Raw genomic sequence first — 20,088 nt, 5'->3', positions numbered from 1 at the left:
AACTGTTGTATGAAGAGTAAAGGCTGTTGAAATGTTGTTTGACAGAGCTTTGTATGTGGAGCACACGATGCCACAGCCAGTCATGTTTGACCTCCAGCCGCGTCTAAATATTGGTCTGTTCTATAAGTCTGCAGTGGATTTGTGAATTTGTTTGGGGATGTTGATTTTCTGCCACAGTCTACTGCAGAGAGCCAATTCCCTTTCCCGGAGCTGCATGGCGGCGCCACAGCTTAGAAGAGTTTCGCATTCAGATTCCCTGGGGCTTATTTCAGTGTAACTCCACATAAGCATTGCCTCTGAAAGGACGGATGAAGGATCACTGGACCCCCTCTTTAGAGGAACAACTAACAAAAACAAAACAGAAAAAAAAGTACGGTTGTGCGCTTTCAAGCACGGCACAAATTTCTGAGCTTTTTAAACATGCAAGATTGTGCAAGACACCCTTAAATCTCAGCAAACAAATGCAGCACGGTTGGAATGTACGTTACGGGGAATGCAATCCATCTGTTGAGAAAGTGCCAAGTTTAAAACACATCCATTACATGATGGCATCTTCTGATAGAGTTGACACTGAAATATTAATTTGTACTCCATGCATTTGTATTTATAGCAGAGAAACTGGATTTTCCATTAATCTGTCTGCTGTGTTTGGCTGACAATTTTATCCAAAGCATTTTTAGTGGATAAAAAAAACTCAATATCCAAATCCATTACATTTCTTCAAATCCATCACAAGATTCAAAGGTTCGGGGTCAGTAAGCATTTCCTTTTTTTTTTTCTTTTTTTTTTTTAATTAATATTTTATTTAATAAGGATGCATTAAATTGATCCGAAGGGACAGTGAAGATATTAATGTTACAAAGGTACACTACCTTGTACACTACAAGAAATTTTTTTTTTTTAAGAATTCTCTTCTGCAAAAACAGTATAATTTTGAAATATTTTTACTATTTAAAATAACAGTTTTCTATTTTAATATATTTTAAAATGTAATTTATTCCTGTGATTTCAAAGCTGTATTTTTAGCATCATTACTCCAGTTATATGATCCTTCATAAATCATTCTAATATTTAATTTGCTGCTCAAAAAACATTTTTATTATTATGATGTTGAAAACAATGTATAATTTTATATATAATTTTTTTTAGGTTTCTTTGATAAATAGAAAGTTCAGAAGAACAGCATTTATATTAAATAGAAATCTTTTGTAACATTATAAATGTCTTTATCATCACTTTTGATCAATTTAAAGCATTCTTGCTAAATAGAAGTTTTAATTTCTATAATTAATAATTAAATTCTATAATATCGGATCAAATTGCATTGGATCAAACAATTGCAAGTAATTTGGATCAAATAAATGCAGGCTTTGCGACCAGAAGAGACTTAAAAAAATGAATTATAAGTCATTATTAACGATTAATAATGATTAATCCCACACATTAAAGAACATATGAAACAATAATTTCACATTCAATCTTCAAATTAATGTAGAAACAACATAAAGACAGTATTATTAATATTTGTAATATTTGAAATTATTTTTTTTCCTAATATTTAACCATTGACTAAAGCCATTCAACATTACAGTATAAATATGAGAATTATGATCAATTTTAACATTTATTAGACTTTTAAAAATAATAACTTCTAATTTAAGTGAACTTTAAACAATCTTCACATAAACCCATTATTTACCTGTGCCCTTCAGCAAGTAGGAAACATACAGTAAAGTTACACTAAACACTAAAAGAATCCTTAAAGCTATAAAAGTTATTGATTTCCTCGCTTTTATTTCGTTCTTTGATTAACAGATATCACAGCAGCTAGGTTATTAGCTTATTTGGCTGCTATTACTTTAAGAGCTGCCGCTGATGAACGTGACGTGCATCTGACACACATGCTCGTAGTTTCATTTGCGCTTTAATATGAAATGATACAGGCATTTGTGCATGCAATTGAGGCTCGCTCGCTACGAGCACAGTGTAACAGCTGACAGGACAGGTAAATTCTTTTTTTACTGTCATATGGCCTGACGAAATCTCATCTGACCGCAGCTCACTGATGTTCTACTGAAGCTCCCTCATCACCTGTACCTTTTCTGCACTCGTTTGACTAGCCGGCAGTGAAGTGAAATTGGAGTGTGCATCTAAAAAGTCTCCCGCTTGATGTGGTCTTAAAGACATTCTGTGACTAAATAAACACACTTATTGTCAAGAAAAAAAGAAAGTGAAGCAGCAGTTGTGAGTGGGGTGGCCAAGCCTAGGCCCCCTCTACGTTAACTGTGTTAAATATTTGTGTTAACGTGCTAATTTTGACAGTACTAACATTTATATTTTAAAGTCACTGTAAATCAAACCCATATTCTATTGTATAAACATGGGTTTGATTCTGCTAGTAATTATCATACCTTCAAACCTCTTGTCTAACACTGAAAAAGTGTACAAAAACAAAAGATTACGAAACACAGAAAGTTTGTTCCTTCTGAGGTGAACCTTTCAACCTTTCCTTACCAATATGAACATTGGCAGAGAACTGATAAATTCCAGTCACAGGAGCTGTAAATCGTCCAGTGGACTGGTCCATCCCCGTCCCTCTGAGGAAGGCACCTTTGGCAGGAGGCTGAAGGTATGAAACAGGTGAGAATTATAGAGGGCCTACAATGAACAAACCGAATAACCATTGACAAAACATCAACACCACTCACTCAAAATCAGACTACGACTTGCATTCCAAGCATCTCAAGAAAATGTATTTCAGCAGAATTCTTGCTTTCCACATTCTAATAAACTCCCATGCAAATCGAAGCATTCTGCATACAGCTTTCGAAAAAAATATACCAGTTTAAGGGCTCAGTTTGGGAGCACATAACCATTAAATGGTTAGAAATATGTAGACATCTGCCAAGAATCCTCCGATTCTGTTTTTGATCATAACTGCACGCTGCAGCCATGCCAGACCACATTATTCTGCATTACGCCTCCAGAACCCACCAAGAGTTCCAGACTCAGACGCTTTTATAATGAGTCCTCCGATTAGTGTGCTAAACACTGTTCGCTTCTGCCATTTTGGTGCTGTCAGCTTCGAGCACATACAATGAATGCCTTTCATACACATGTCAGATCCCAACAGATATGTGAGAAGAGCGTAATTTTATTTGACATCTATTTCTACGTCGGATGAATAAAACTTTGTATTGACATTTACAACCATTCTTACGTCTATTTGACAGGTTTGAAAGACTATATGATCGTAATTTCTTTAATGCGGAAAGTAAGAATCATACTTCCGCAGTGATCAGCAGAATTAAATTGCTCATTGGAGCCTAGATTAAATCTTGTCTACATTAATCAGTCGCAATTTTTTTCCGCAACTAGAAGACGCTCCAAAAATACGCTAACATTGATTTTCGCTGGCTGATCAGAATGCCACAGGGTAAAGCTCTTCGTTGAAACGGCGCACTGTTTCAAATGGTGTCTATTTTTATACACACCACTCACTCGTCCAAAACCTCAGACAGAGTACCTTTTGTACACCACCAAGAAAGCAATGTAGCACATTTGAAAAAGGATATATTTTTTGGGGAGGAGTGTGGCTTAGGCCCTTCTTGATTGGCTCAGTAAACATTCAGCCAATCCAGTGTCTAGTCATTAATGTGCATGTCAAGAGTCAATCGGGAGGTTACAATCACAGGTGGCCTTCATTTAGCTGATTGGGGGAGTTACAGTATCTGTCTGACTGGCCAATGCCAGACAGCTTATTGATTTTGCAATTCCGTTTGGTGATGAAGAAATTACACACTTCACCTTGAACACACACACACAGGTTGGATCTGTTTTGAAAGGGTGTTTAGTATTGTGTAAAACCATTGGCATGAAGAAGCCAAATGGAACGAGGACAAAATAAGCCAATCTGAAATTATTTGCAACAGACTGGAATTTCTAACATTCTGGCAAAAGCCGATCCCGCTGCCGCAACCAGACGATCACATGTTCGCTTTGGAAGCTGTATCATTTACCATAAATGACTGTTTCTAAATAGCAGGAATGCTTATTTGAATTACCATTGATGTGAATTTGCTATTACCCAGTTTTATATGCAGTATAAATATTATATCTGCTTAACATGCAGCACAAGTACACTACAGTCAAAAGTTTTTGAACAGTAAGGTTTTTTTTTAGATTTTTTTTTTTTGGCATTTTTGCCTTTATTGTGATAAGACAGATCAGGAATGACAGGAAGCGAAGTGGGAGAGAGATAGGGAGTGAAAGACGGGACGCCCGGAGCACAATGGCGCTGTATGTCGTCACGATGCCCACAAGGCTATCGGCGCAGACAAACAGTACGATTTTTAATGTTTTTTTTAGTTATTTTATCCAAAGTACAGCAAAAGCAGTATAATTTTAAATATTTTTACTATTTAAATGAACTGTTTTCTATTTGAATATATTTTAAAAATGATTTCAAAGCTGAATTTTTAGCATCATTACTCCAGTTACATCATCTTTTCAAAAATCATTCTAATATTTCGATTTGCTGCTCAAAAAACATTTATTATTATTATTATTATTATGTTGAAAACAGCTGAGTAGAATTTTTTCAGGTTTCTTTGATGAATAGAAAGTTCAGAAGAACAGCTTTTATCAGAAATAAAATCGTCTTTAGCATCATTTTTGATCAATTTAAAGCTTCCTTGCTTAATCAAGTAATTAAGTTGGCTTGAGAAAGCCAACTTACTGATATTTTATTTAAAGGTCCACTGAAGTGCCTTGAAACACGCAGCGTTATTCTATGTGGTGACGTGCTTTTAACTGAAACAAAAACATATCGCCCAGCCCCGCCCACTTATTTTGAATAGCTAATAGCGTTTCATTTATATCTCTTCGGGCCAGAGCCGTTAAGCTCGATAAAGCCGCATTTGTAGCTTATGACAGCCACAGACTAATAAATTACCCCACAGATTCAATATGAAACTCATAGTCATGCTGAGGCTGTGTAGTTTAATACATGCCGATTGCACATATGGGCGCATATGATCTGCTCCGTGTATTGCATCTCTGTGTAGGGGGGCGGGACAATACGGACTCTAGAGAGCATTTGATTGGACAGAACGTTTGATGAGAAACTGAAGTGCATCATCAAAATTGTTGATTCATATTGGCGGAAGTGACGAGACTGTAAGTTTTGAATGTCCATATCTTGTAAACGCGAATTTTGTCGTTGTTTTGAAGCACACTAGCTTATAGATAATCTTAAGGATAATATATTCATACTAAAAGCCAAAAAAACTTTAATTTTGATTTCAGGGGAACTTTAAACTTACAGTTATTATTATTCTTCTGAGACTAAAATTATCAACTCTAACTCCTCCTAGAGCTTTAACTCTACAAACTCCAAACTCAGCCCAGATCTTCAGACTGATCTCGCCGGGTGTGCTATATCTTTTCTAACTGATCAGACTTACGGTTTTCCTAAAAATAACGATTAAAACTGGGAAAAATCCCATAGACTTACATTGACGGAATGTTCAAATGAGCCAAGACTATTCAAACTCCAACTGTCAAAACTCCCAGAATCCTTTGAGACTCAATCAAACTTCCCTTCTATGTACTATTTCTAATCCAATCAAATTCATTCAAACTCTATCTATCTATCTATCTATCTATCTATCTATCTATCTATCTATCTATCTATCTATCTAAATCATGCTAACAATATGCTAATCATGCTAGAATCATGCTAGTAACCTGTTAATCATGCTAGAATCATGCTAGTAACTTGCTAATCATGCTAAAATCATGCTAGTAACCTGCTAATAGTGCTAAAATGTTAGAATCATGCTAGTAACTTGCTAATCATGCTGGAATCATGCTAGTAACTTGGTAATCATGCTAAAATCATGCTAGAATCATGCTAGTAACCTGCTAATCATGCTAAAATCATGCTAGTAACTTGCTAATCATGCTAGAATAATGCTAGTAACTTGCTAATCATGTTAAAATCATGCTAGGAACTTGCTAATCATGTTAGAATAATGCTAGTAACTTGCTAATCATGCTAGAATCATGCTGCAAACATGCTAGCAACTTGCTAATCATGTTAGAAACATGTTAACTTGTTAATCATGCTAGAAACCACCCCGGGTACCCTAGCAACCGCATAGCAACACCTTAGCAACCACCCCGGGTACCCTAGTAACTTCAAGCTTTAAAACTGCTGAAAACTTCAAACTATTTCAGACTGAAAACAGTCAAACTTTTAAAACTTTTAAAAACTTTAAAAACTTTTTTTAAACTATCTGGTCAGACTTTCTCAAGCCAACTTCAAAGTTTGTCTTGACAAACTTTTTTTATCTAGTTCATTTCTATCATTTTAAAGTTATTTTAAATAGTAAAAATATTTCTTTAGTTTTTGCTGTACTTTGGATCAATTAATGCAGGCTTGGCGAGCAAAAGAGACTTCTTTAAAAAACATTAAAAATCTTACTGTACAAAAACCTTTGACTGGTAGTGTATAATAGACACAAAGATGCTCTTTTTTGTCCATTTGATGTTAAAAGTCTAGATATAGGGAATTATGATTTCATTTATGGTGAGGAAGAAAACAAAGACAATAACTTTTAAAAACAATTAAGTGGGATACTAAACAAAGCTGTTTAAAATGGAAAAAGGCAAAAAAAAATCTCACTGTGATTTAGGACAAAATATTGATAAGAAGCCAAAGTCTTTGAAACATCGTTTTTATTTTTTTTTACTTATCATATTCATAAAAGCTGGTTCATTTTAGTAAATAAAATGCATACAGCACTGTTTTCCGATTCACAAAATAATTACAGAGTTTTAATAGATCGGCAATGTTGAATCAGAAGACTTCTTTTTAGTGAATCAAACAACAAACTATGACATTTAAATCAGTGTAAAAATTCCCACTTCTTAAAGAGATAGTTCACCCAAAAATTAAAATTCTGTCATTAATTACTCACCCTCATGTCATTCCAAACCTGTATGACCTTTGTTTGTCTTCCAAACACAAATTAAGATATTTTTGATGAAATCAAGAGCTTTCTGACCCTCCATAGACAGCAACGCAACTGACACAAAGGTTAAAATAGTCCATGTGACATCAGTGGTTCAACCTTAAAGCTTGTATCAGCGATTTCTAGCCTAAAACATAAAGTGTCAAATTCAGCTGACCTTTCATCACGATCCGCTCGCTGCCTGCCCCATAAATTGTCTGTGAAAAAACCGCGTCTCTCTGGTCAGCCTAGGGTCCGAGATATGCCAAAAAAACAATCGGCACTACCAACCTTTCCACACAAAAACAAACAGTGTTCCAACCAATCAGCGTCAGGGGTTTGGTGTTGTGGACTTTCGCTCCGCCTCCCTCACATCCCAGCACCAGTAGGAAAGTCCACAACACCAAACCCCTGACGGTGATTGGTTGGAACACTGTTTGTTTTTGTGTGGAAAGGTTGGTAGTGCCGATTGTTTTTTTGGCATATCTCGGAACCTAGGCTGACCAGAGAGACGCGTTTTTTTCACAGACAATTTATGGGGCAGGCAGCGAGCGGATCGTGAAGAAAGGTCAGCCGAAATTGACACTTTATGTTTTAGGCTAGAAATCGCTGATACAACCTTTAATGTTATGAAGCTATGAGAATATACTACTTGTGCACAAAAAAACAAAAGACAACTTTATTTAACAATTTCTTCTCTTCCATGTCAGTCTTCAACGCACATTCACAAGGCACAGCAGATCGGGGTTCTTCGTCAGAACGCCGGCTCCTGTACCAGCATCACCACACGCGTGTGTCATGGTACATCAAAGACTGACACAGAAGAGAAGAAATTGTTGAATAAAGATGTTATTTTTGTTTTCTTTGCACACAAAAAGTATTCCTGAGCTTGTGACATGGACTATTTTAACAATGTCCTTACTGCCTTTCTGGGCCTTGAACGTGTCAGTTGTGTTGCTGTAAATGCAGGGTCAGAAAGCTCTTGGATTTCATCAAACATATCTTAATTTGTGTTCCGAAGATGAACGAAGGTCTTACGGGTTTATAACGACATGAGGGTGAGTAATTAATGACAGAATTTTCATTTTTGGGTGAACTATCTCTTTAAAAAGACAGATATATTTCCATTACGATGGATGCATGGATAGATATTCCATTATGATTATGATATAAGACAGATTTACTGTCTGCACTTACTGTCTGAAAGTTCTGCAGTTCAGCCAAAGTCTTTTTGTCCACAACGACAGGGCCTTTGAGTTTGCAGTGGAAGGCTTCCTCGATTCTCCTGTAGGAGGTCATACTCTCTAGGGTAATCAGAGCCATGGGCAGCTGACTGGGTTCGTTGGGCCTGTCCACTGCAGCTCGCCTCTCTGTGGCCTCTATTCAAGCAGATCACAAGTAGACACATCACTGCATGCAGTTAAACACCTCATCACTGTATCTCTCAAAATGTCCAGCTCATCTTCATGATAGCCCCTTGATAATGATAGAAAATGTCCATCACTGGGACTTACATGCGTTGTGGGTCCTTACCTTTGATCATTTCTTTGAACTCTCGGAGCAGGACCTCTTGAGTGACCTCTGCCCCGGGAGATCCTGGGGGTCCCTGAGGCCCTGGAGGTCCAGGAGGGCCCGGAGGACCAGGCTGATAGTCAAAGAAATATAACTGTTATATAACTTCAGATTAAGTTTCAAATTTCTTTGAATGCCCAAAAGATCATCCCAGTTTATGTAATGACGTGTTACAACTTGAAATTTATTAGGAATGCGTTATGCAATATATTACGAATTCTCTGGTTGGGATAAATTGTACATTAAAAGATAATTTTCAGTCACTTAACTTTTTTTTAAGTGCCATACATCTGCAGTTGTTCTTGTTAGTTCTTATTGGCATCTAAATTTTCATGCGTCTCTAGCTACCTTTTTTATTAATTAGTAATGGTGGTAAGCAAGTGTTGGCCAAAGAATGTACTAAAGTACAAAAAGGCATGCACGTCACTGGAAAACAAAAAACATTGTGTAAGCGCTTGGCCAAAAGAACTATGTGTTTAGGAAAAATGTTGGCACACCACTACTGGGAGAAAAAATCACTTAACGAAATAATTAAGAATCGAATTAAATAATTTGCTGGAAATGGACTCACCCTCAAATTTAACATTATATTACTTGCTCACCAATGGATTCTCTGCAGTGAATGGGTGCCATCAGAATTAGAGTCCAAACAGCTGATTAAAAACATCACAATAATCCACAAGTAATCCACACAAGTGTTTGTAATAAAGTCATCATTAAAATGTTTTAACTTCAAAACATTGTTTCTGGCTAAAAACTCAGATTCCAAAAATAATTATTGCGAAATAATTGTAATGAATTGTTCAAAATGGCAAGTTACCAAGTTGAATCAGCTCAGTTGAGTCACCAAATTCAACATCAAAACATTTTAACTTCAAAACATTGTTTCTGGCTAAAATATGAGTCTCATCTGACTCAGGAGAGAAATATGCACCGTTTACAAGTGTAAACAGTTCTAAACAAATATGTTTCTTGTGTTTGATTAGATGTGAGAGGACAATAGGGCTTTTCGATGGATTTGTTTCTTACAAATATTTAGCTTTTTACTTCATAAGACATTCATTGATTGATTGTAGTTGTGTGGATTACTTGAAGATTTACTGTGATGTTTTTATCAGCTGTTTAGACTCTCATTCTGACGGCACCCATTCGCTACAGAGGATCCACTGGTGAGCAAGTGAGTAATGCTAAATTTCTCTACATCTGTTTTGATGAAGAAACAAATTCATCTACATCATGGATGGCCTGAGTGCGAGTAAATTCTCAGCAAATTTTCATTATCGGGTGAACTATTTCTTTAACTTTTTAAGACATTCTTAAATTCCCAATTTTTTTCTGGATTTACAAGAATTGTTCCGTACATTCCGGGTGAATGAAAATTCCTTTCCTTCCCACAATTTCAGCTCTGTCTCATGTGCTACTGTTGATTATGTGTTTGACGTTTGATAACATGTGTTTGTAAAGATTTTCCGCACCAGCGGTCGTTTTCGCTTTCGGCATTTTCCGGGAAAGGGGCCCACAGGTCGCTTCACGAAATCCATCCATGATCCAAGAGGGTCCACTCTCTGGTTCTCACTGACCTGCTGAATGAAAACACAAACATGATTATTTATATGACTTGCATTTTTTTTTTTTTTTTGCATATTTCTGTATAATATCATTCGGATATGATGCATACATGACAAATTGTCTTAATATTAGGTTTGGTTGGTGTACATAAAAAAGGTATGCTATACTCCCATTTTTATGAGTCATTGAGAGAAGTTCTAACTGTGTGATTTATCAAATATTTAATCCAGAGATCATCTCCCAGTTGGCATTGAGTGCAGTGCATCGTAGCTACGTAACGAAATCCAGTGAGTCATAATTTCTGCTTACAAAACCTCACAGTAAAATTATGTCTAAAGATGCTATTAAATGGTGCCAGACATCAAGGCAGGTTGCACCACTGCAGTAAAGGAATGGGTCTTTTGTATGACATGCAGCACTACCTCATGCCAAACACAGTCAGTCAAATTTTCTCTTGAGGACTTTACTCTTTGCTTAATTACTCCTCCTCAGTAGCTCTCTCAGGTGCTACGTCAATTTTGCCCTGTAGGGTCTGTGAAAAATAAACAGTCTCTCTAAATTGATCTCTCTCAGCAAGTTTCCATGAGCACAACATTACTGTTCACCTAAAAATGAGAGGCCCGAGACATTGCATTATACTGCGGGTTCCTTTTTGCAACTGTTTAAACACATACAGTGGCTTTCAGTGGAAACATTGCTGGCTTCTTCTTTCCAAGAAGCTCTCAGAGCCTCAAGTTCATTTCTGAGAGGTAGATTTCGAACTCAGAGAGAGGTTATCAAATATGCAATCTGTGATATAACTCATTCTATTTGGCAACAGTTTGAACCCTCTAAATCCCACACTGGAATAATTTCAGCAGTCATCAGCCAAACCAGTGACATGTCCGCTTTTTGGGGAAGATTGTACATTTTGAGCTACTTTCTCAATAGTAGCATTCAGAATTTAACATAAAAAATGTTTGAGATGGCTGTCTAGTAGAAAGAACACACTGTTTGCAGGGGTGTGATGAAAAATTACTCATGTAGGTCACACCCCTAAAAAGCACCAATGGAGTAATATTTTGAAGAACATTTATTTTATACAAAAAAAAAACAGTGCCTCACATTTTATGTTGCTGCCTTATGTTAATTTGCTTTAAATTATTTTTTCCCACATCAATCTACACTCCATAAAACAACTCAAATAAGTATATTTCATAAGTATTCATACCCTTAACTCAGTATTTATGACGCGACAAGCTTTGCACATCAGCATTTGGCAATTATCTGCCATTCTTCTCACTACTTCACCTCTCAAGCTCTGTCAGGTTGGATGGGGGCAGACGCACATTTTCAGGTTTCTCCAGAAATATTTGATTGGGTTCAAGCCAAGGCTCTGGCTGGGCCACTCAAGGACATTCACAGAGTTGTCTATAAGCCACACTTGCTGTGTGCTTAGGGTCATTGTCCTTTTGGAAGGTGGACCTTCTGCCCAATCTAAGGTTCTGAATGCTCTGGACTGGGTTTTCATTAAAGCTATCTCTATATTTTGCTGTGTTGAGCTTTCCTTCTACTCTGACGTGTCCCTCAGTCCCTGCCTCTGAAAAACACCCCCGCAGCATGTGACTGCTTTCACCACACTTTACTTTTAGGATGATACTCTGCAGGTGATTAGCAGTGCCTGGTTTCCTTTAAACATGATGCTTGGATTTGAGGGTCTGAGGGTTGTTCAGGTACTAGAGTGACCATCAGGTTCTTGGTCACCAAGGCCCTTCACCATCAATTGCTCAGTTTGGCCAGGAGGCCATCTCTAGGAAGAGTCCTGGTTGTTTCAAATGTCTTCTATTAAGGGCAATGGAGACATGTTTCTGTGAACCTTTAATGCAGCAGATTTTTTTTTCTGAACTCTTCCCCAGATGTGTGGCTTGATGCAATCTAAGCTTTACAGGCAGTTTTTTTTACCCCAGGGCTTGATTTTTGCTCTCATATACGTTTTCAGCTGTTAGACCTTTAATTAAGATGTGTGTGCCTTTTCTAATTCATACCCATTGAACTGAATTTGCCACAAGTTAACTCCACTCAAAGTGTAGTAACATCTACAAGCAATATGAATGCTCCTAAGCTAAATTTCAACTGTCCCAAAAAAGGGTATGAATACTTATGCAATGGAATCATTTAAGTGTTTGATTTAAAAACCTGTTTTTTGTTTTGCCATTATGGTGAATGCAGTGTAGATTGGGGGGATTACAGCAGAGCAGAAACATAACAAAATGTGAAAAAAATGAAGGGCTATGAATACTTTTGCAAGGCACTGTAGTTGTACTGTTACTCATAAGGTAAACTTCATACAGTGATCCTTACAATTTCATCTAGAGTGTCAAAATGTGTCCATAGTTCACTGTTACTTAGTTTGTGCTTTAAATTCCATCTTGCAATTTCAAAAGCTAAGAAAAAATTTCCTTTTTATTATTTTAAAATGTGAAAACCCGTTCTACATACTTTGACTTTTAACTTAACCGCATTTTGACACACTACCCACAAATATAACTTGAACTCCACCAGAATGCTAAACTAATACAGAATAATTATATAAATATAAAATATAAATATTTATTTAAACATAAATGTCACTTGATCAACTAACCACCAACAATGCTGAAGAGCTGACAATGTTTTCGCTGAGATGAAACGTGAGGCTTTGTAAATCCCAGTAACCACAAATATGAATTGAATCTCCTTGAGCCCTTCCCTAAACTTCAAGTGACTGCGGTCGAGATAGAAACAGAGATAGAGACAAGTTGTAGAGGTGAGCTGTCTGAAATGGAATTTGTTTAGGTTTGGCAGCGAGACCTGGATCACTTATCTGTTAAACTAACACGCTGCATCTCTTCACAGAAAGACCTGCCTCACGTTAAGCTGTAACAAAGTAACCCCTTGTTTTTCTCATACGTACTGGAATGAGACAAGCTCATATTTTTGCTTGGGTGTATTTTTTTTCCCCTCTCCCTCTATTCTTGTGACAGGAGACAAAATAAACAACTTAACTAGCACACAAGCCTCTCGCATGTTGGATGTCTGAGTGTTATTGTTGTGAATTAGGAGCCCGGAGACAGCCAAAAGACAGACAGATTTGTACAGATACTGTTACAGCAGAAGGCAATCCCTCAGATCTTCCCCAAACACCGGGAGAAGACGTGATTTGTTTCTTTTCCATTGTCTTTTATGGAATGCTTTATAAATACAGACTGTATCATTGGTGTGTCAAAGCAGCGCAGAGCAGGCCAGTCGTTCCAGAAAATGATCCGCAGGATTCTAATATTACCAAAAAGAACAAACGCTCAGGTCATGAAGTGCCTCAAATACTGTTGATTCAACACAGTTCTATTAAGGATCAATATCGAGCTTGGCGGCTCCATTGAGTGGTTTAATTTCCTGTGCCAAATAGAAGTATAAGCCACAGATGCTAGCACAGAAGCTAACTTGAAGGGATAGTTCACCGAAAAATTTTATTTTCTCACCCTCAAGCCATCGTAGGTGTATATGGCTTTTTTCTTTCAGACTAATACAATCAGAGTTAGATTAAAAATATATAAATTATATCCTGGCTTATGTTTCAAGTTTTTTAATAGCAGTGAATAGGTGTTGAGATGCCATTAAAAGTCTATTAAAGTGCATCCATCCATCATAAAAAGTACGTGGCTCCAGGGAGTTAGGCCTTCCAAAGTAAATAGATGAAAAAAAAATCTATATTTAAAACTTTATAAACCGTAATCTCTAGCTTCCGCTAACTGTTGTATGCACATTCATGAGAGAGTGGCATTCCAGTGAATGACGTAAAATTTTCTACTTTTGCCCACTGACAAAGAAATGATCAATTTTATTGGTAGGTTTAATTGGACCATGAGAGACAAAATAACAACAAAATCCAGAAAAACGCATTTTAAAAGTTTTTAATTCATTTGCATTTTAATGAGAGGAATAAGTATTTGATCCCCTATTAATCAGCAGGATTTCTGGCTCACAGGTGTCTTTTATACAGGTAATGAACTGAGATTGGGAGCACTGTCTTAAAGGGAGTGCTCCTAATCTGAGCTTGTTACCTGTATAAAAGACACCTGTCCACAGAATCAATCAATCAATCAGATTCCAAACTCTCCACCATTGCCAAGACCAAAGAGCTGTCCAAGGATGTCAGGGACAAGATTGCAGACCTACACAAGGCTGGAATGGGCTACAAATCCATCACCAAGCATCGTGGTGAGAAGGTGACAACAGTTGGTTTGATTATTCGCAAATGAAAGAAACACAAAATAACTGTCAATCTCCCTCAGTCTAGGGCTCCATGCAAGATCTCACCTCGTGGAGTTTCAATGATCATGAGAACAGTGAGGAATTAGCCCAGAACTTCACGGGAGGATCTTGTCAATGATCTCAAGGCAGCTAGGACCATAAGTCACCAAGAAAACAATTGGTAACCAACTATGTTGTGAAAGACTGAAATCCTGCAGCACCCGCAAAGTTCCCCTGCTCAAGAAAGCACATGTACAGGCCCGTCTGAAGTTTGCCAACGAACATCTGAATGATTCAGAGGAGAACTGGGTGAAAGTGTTGTGGTCAGATGAGACCAAATTCGAACTCCTAGGCGTCAACTCAACTCGGCGTGTTTGGAGAAGGAGGAATGCTGCCTATGACCCCAAGAACACCATCCCCACCATCAAACATGGAGGTGGAAACATTATGCTTTGGCTTTGGGGGTGTTTTTCTGCTAAGGGGACAGGACAACTGCACTGCATCAGAGGGACAATGGACTGGGCCATGTACCATCAAATTTGGAAATGGGTTGTGGATGGGTATTCCAGCATGACAGTGACCCAAAACACACGGCCAAGGCAACAAAGGAGTGACTCAAGAAGAAGCACATTAAGGTCCTCTAGTTGCCTAGCCAGTCTCCAGACCTTAATCCCATAGAAAATCTGTGAAGGGAGCTGAAGGTTTGAGTTGCCAAACGTCAACCTCGAAACCTTAATGACTTGAAGAGGATCTGCAAAGAGGAGTGGGACAAAATCCCTCCTAAGATGTGTGCAAACCTGGTGGCCAACTACAAGAAACGTCTTACTTCTTTGATTGCCAACAAGGGTCTTGCCACCAAGTCATGTTTTGTCAAGGGGTGCAATACTTATTACACTCATTAAAATGCAAATCAATTTATAACTGTTTTTATAAATTGATAACTGCATTTTTTGCTGTTATTCTGTCTCTCACTGTTTAAATAAACCTACTATTAAAATTATAGACTGATCATTTCTTTGTCAGTGGGCAAATGTACAAAATTTTTCTTACACCAACAAGTTTGCGATTAGAATCCATTAGTTCATTAGCCTTTTAATTTTGTTATATGAAAAAAAACACATCTCTGCTAATTTCGTAAAATAAACAGGGCATCATTTTACTGATTTAACTTGTCTTTTAGAATAATCATTAAAAGAATCGGCTCAAGAAAGTCATTTGTTATGTGAACTGAACTACACTGCTTGCACAGTATGTTCTGATTCACTAAAAAGAATCGGCTCGATGGTGTCTTTTGATATGACTCGATGGTGTCTGTGATACAACAGTGAGCAAAAGCTAGAGATTACGGTTTATAAAGTTTTAAATATGGATTTTTTTTCTCACACAAATGCATCAATTCACTTCAGGAGGCCTTTATTAAACCTCTGGAGCCATGAGGAGCACTTTTTATAATGGTTGGATGCACTGGATTTAAAAAAAAAAACATTCACTGCCATTATAAAGCTTGGAAGAGCCAGGACCTTTTTAATATAAATCTGATTGCATTTGTCTAAAAGAAAAAAAGTCATATACATCTAGGATGGCTTGAGGGTAATTTTCATTTTTATGTTAATTATCCTTTTAAAGCTTAAGGGAAATGTACTCTCTTTTGGCCTCGGCATGAGACTTCCAACCAGTTTCCACAAGATTGGCGAGGTGGACAAGTCAACACCTTCACCTTTACTTCAGAATATACGAGGAACTTCCATTAACACTTTGAATGATCAGAGTCGGATCAGTTGGTGTACGGGGAGGATCCATAATTCTGTCAAGACAAGGATTAACTTGCCTGAAGTTGCTGCTTGGAAATGTTGTAGAAGTTTGTGGAGACACATCTATATCCACACAATCTCATTTCATCATGTTCCCTCATGTTCTTCAGTCAGAAAAGTATAAACTATTCTCTGACTGTCAGAAAGCAACGATTCTGTAGAGTTAAAAGTTCTCTGAAATGTTTTTTTGGTTACAAAGGAACATTTTCACAGAGACTTCAGGCTGATACGGAATGTGCGGTGGTTTGCTCAGTGCGATAAACTTTCCAATATTTCAGGGTGCTGTGTACACAGTCGATTCGGTTGACAGCGGTAGCATGGCTTGTATGGAAAGCCCTATACGCTGAAGTATTTCAGATCATGACAGATCATGGCAAGCTGTTATTATCTCAGCATACCACTGAGGTGGATTTTTCTCTGATGAGTTTGTTTTGGGGCTGTTAAAACAGCAGAGCTTTGTGGAGCAAAGCTGCCAAATGCTCCATTAGAGACTTAGTAAAAAAAGTTTCGATGAGAGTCTGAAAGAACGCTGAGTCTTACCAGACTTTATAATAGCCTTACTAAGCAAACACAAAGCTCCTTATTATTTTCATATAAACAGATGAACACAATATGGAAATTGCATCTACTTTTGTTGTTGACCGTTTAAAAAGTTTACCCAAAAATGAGAACCGTATTATTTACTTAACCTCATTTTGTTCCATACCTTCCCTTCAACTGTGGAAAAGACATTTTGAAGCATGTTTGTTCTGTCTGTGTTTTTGTCCACAGCCACTAACTTTTAAATGTCTTAAAATTATCTGCTAACGTTTCTACAAGTGCAAGCAGGAATCTATAATTACAAAGCCATTTACTTATGTAGCATGTCAAAACTTCTGTTTAATTGTAAATGGTTTTTGCCAATCTGCAATTTCACTTTTTGGGGTTTACCAGAACAAAGTGCCTGTGCAATTCAATTAAATCTGTAATTCACCTATTAGTGTATTGTTAGAGATGTTTCTGATGACTGATGAGAAAGCATTGTGGTAATGACTTTCAATGACTAATTTAATAGTCTAAAACATAATTTAGGTAATAATGTAATATCAAAATTCCAACATATACATATTAAACCAAAGAACTGTTTTGAAATAATTAGCTTGATTAAAAAATGCAACATTTCTCCACAACTCTTACTGCTCAGTATGTATTCACAGAGGGAAAAAAATAAGAAAATCAGTTTATTTTCAGAGAGAAACGTCACAGGCTATTTTTGTGGCAGCGTGCCACAGCAAACATAAACACGGCCATAAAAATCTGCCTTGAGGCCACAATCAACAATTGTGCAGCAGTGTTTGATTGTGAAAAACCTTCATTTCATTACACAGTCTGACGGTACGAAATGACAAAATGTTTTGACTTGACATTAACTCAATGACAAGTATATAGTCCAGACTTTACAAATTGGCTCCGTTCTAAAACAGCCATGAGGTTTAGTGACACTTTATAGAAGAAATTGCTTCTGTTTGTTGATCTTTGTACCTCAAGTCCAAAATTTACCAGACATTACAGTAACACCCTAGGAAGCTGCTAAAAATACCAAACCGTTAGGTCTATTTCTGTCTGAATGTAAAAGTTTGTATTAGTATGTAGCCCCAAATTCAAATGAAATACTATCTGACGATTAATAACGTTTGAAACGCGTTCCTCAGGACTGTTGTCAACATGACAAAGATGCAATAGCCATTCCAGTAAAAATAACACTAGCTGACATTGAAAAATAAATAAAGCACGCAATACAAACACATCAGACATAGTTGGCAAAAAACACTACAGGTGCTTTACAGTGAGAAACGGTGACTGAGGGTTTTCCCAAAGTTATTGTTGTTTCTAGAAGGGTGTATCTTGACTGTCTGTGCATTCATCCATGCATGGCTTGATGATTTAACCCATCCCACGCCTTTGGGGAAGGATCCCCCTTTACTGCATCGACAGATAGACAGGTTTGCATGCATTCTCCATGCCACCCGCCCATTATTTCCCAATTCACCCACCATTTCTCACATGGTCAGAGTACACAAGTCTTCACGGCATGTGTGCGAGAGAACAAAATGCGATGATGGTATGTTCCCAAACACAGCTTTATGGGTCGGTACACAGATTTATGGGTTTGATTATATGGACGCATTCACACCACACCTCAGATTCTTACCTGCAATTATGGTTTCTTTTGGTACCAAGTCATTACTGCTTTGGAACTCAGAACATAGAGATACGAAACAAGAAATGATTATTTGGCTGGATATCAAGCGGCAGAAAGCTTCAAAGGCCATCATTTAACAGGTAACAGACCCGGCACCACTGTATATTTCATTACCGAGGCCTCATTATTCTGTAATTCCTTCCCTGTGGACAAGGTCTGATAACTAATACACTCCAAATGGTCGACAGATAGAGTTTTTCTTTCGCATGTATGTCGAATATTTGTTTGGCAGTTACCATAAAGCTCCTTTCATCACATTCTTACGTGAGCAGTGAAACAGGCAGTTAACCGCTTTGTTATTACTCAGGGGGGGAAATGCGCCCATTATAGGCCCACAGGTCATTAAACAGTGACATCAAAGACGTCTGAATCCAATTTACTCTCTATCTCCGCTCATACCAAGCACAACAACATGTATGTGTCAGAATACACTCGTAACTTTACGAAACGAACATCTAGGCGAGGTAATGAGGCTCCGTGTTGTTTTAATAACTCGCACTGTTCCACGCCGTCGTAGCAGGGTAAACATTGTTTAGATATTTATATGTATATCAAGTGTGCATTCCTGGCTAGTGAAGACATGTGAGGGGAGAGAGAGCCACAAGACTTATTATGAGATCTACTGAGGAATTATCCTGCCCTCCTCTCACCATAAAAAAGTCAGAGTTGAAGAGAGTCTGATTGCAGCATCACACCTGCTTTGTGTGCAAATTATAACGTTGAGCTAGTTTGCGCTGGTGCTCATTTCCCTTATTATCTGTGGTAGGTCAAACGGACAGCTGAGAAATACTTCAGATAAACACCTACAGCGACGTATTGTAATGCTGCACTCACCAAATAACTCCTGTGGTTTTGTGATCGTGAAAGTTCGAGAGTAATTTTGAACACAAAAGAGATCAAACTGGATAACCACATAAGATTATATCTCATCTACTAGCTCTGTAATGCATATTTCAATTTCAGCTGATGAAGAAATGTGTGAGATGTTCATATGAAGTGTTATTGGCAAAGATTTGGGGCAGTTTTTTTATTTTTATTTGAGTCATTTGTACCCCATAATGTCTGTACATGCTGTTCCTCTGTACTCTGTGAATGTCCCAGTGGCCACTGTTCAAGTAAATTACAGGGCTGGATTAAAATATTTCTATTCTTTGCAATTAATCACATTTGGTAATAAGTCATTTTTATATTAGACAACCTCAGACTTGTAAGGGCTCTGTTTTTGAGAACACAATGTTTTCATGACTTCTTCAGGTACAACTAAGCCAAACAGAGACAACTCACTATTCACTGGTCTCTCTTTTGTAGTGCTATGTACTGTATTGATTCCTGGTTGGGTTGGATTTGATTTAGATTCTCAAACTTGCTATTAGAATCCACTTGATTCTGTTTCATTATATTTTTGTCGTATGAAAACACATCTCTGCTAATTTTGTAAATTAGACAGGGCACTGTTTTAGTCTGATTTAAACAGGTAACTCTTTGCAAATAATCATTAAAAGACTCAGCTCAAGAGTGTCATTTAATATGGGAAATTGTTGCACAGTATGTTTTGATTTACTGAAAAGAACCAGCTCATATGAGTCATTGGTTTCATGAATCAAACTAC

At 37.4% G+C, this 20,088-nt stretch overlaps 1 protein-coding gene across 2 annotated transcripts in view; it reads right to left on the bottom strand.

Annotated features, from left to right (window-relative positions):
- The window catches only part of c1qtnf12 (C1q and TNF related 12), a 34,707-nt gene that overhangs the window by 7,783 nt on the left and 6,836 nt on the right, over positions 1 to 20,088 (bottom strand). Inside the window, exons 2-5 of one of the 2 annotated variants that reach the window (XM_073823760.1) lie at positions 10,064 to 10,171; positions 8,550 to 8,661; positions 8,214 to 8,395; positions 2,515 to 2,623 (exon numbers count right to left, since the gene is read on the bottom strand). In XM_073823760.1, coding sequence (XP_073679861.1) covers positions 2,515 to 2,623; positions 8,214 to 8,395; positions 8,550 to 8,661; positions 10,064 to 10,171 — 511 coding nt within the window. The remainder of the gene's footprint in view (positions 1 to 2,514; positions 2,624 to 8,213; positions 8,396 to 8,549; positions 8,662 to 10,063; positions 10,172 to 20,088) is intronic. The other variant, XM_073823761.1, reaches the window with a different exon arrangement.

This window comes from Garra rufa, chromosome 18 (genome assembly GCF_049309525.1).
Source record: "Garra rufa chromosome 18, GarRuf1.0, whole genome shotgun sequence".
Taxonomy (NCBI): Eukaryota; Metazoa; Chordata; class Actinopteri; order Cypriniformes; family Cyprinidae; genus Garra; species Garra rufa.
Note: the sequence above shows the minus strand (reverse complement) of the source record. Positions and strands in the feature narration are given on the sequence as shown.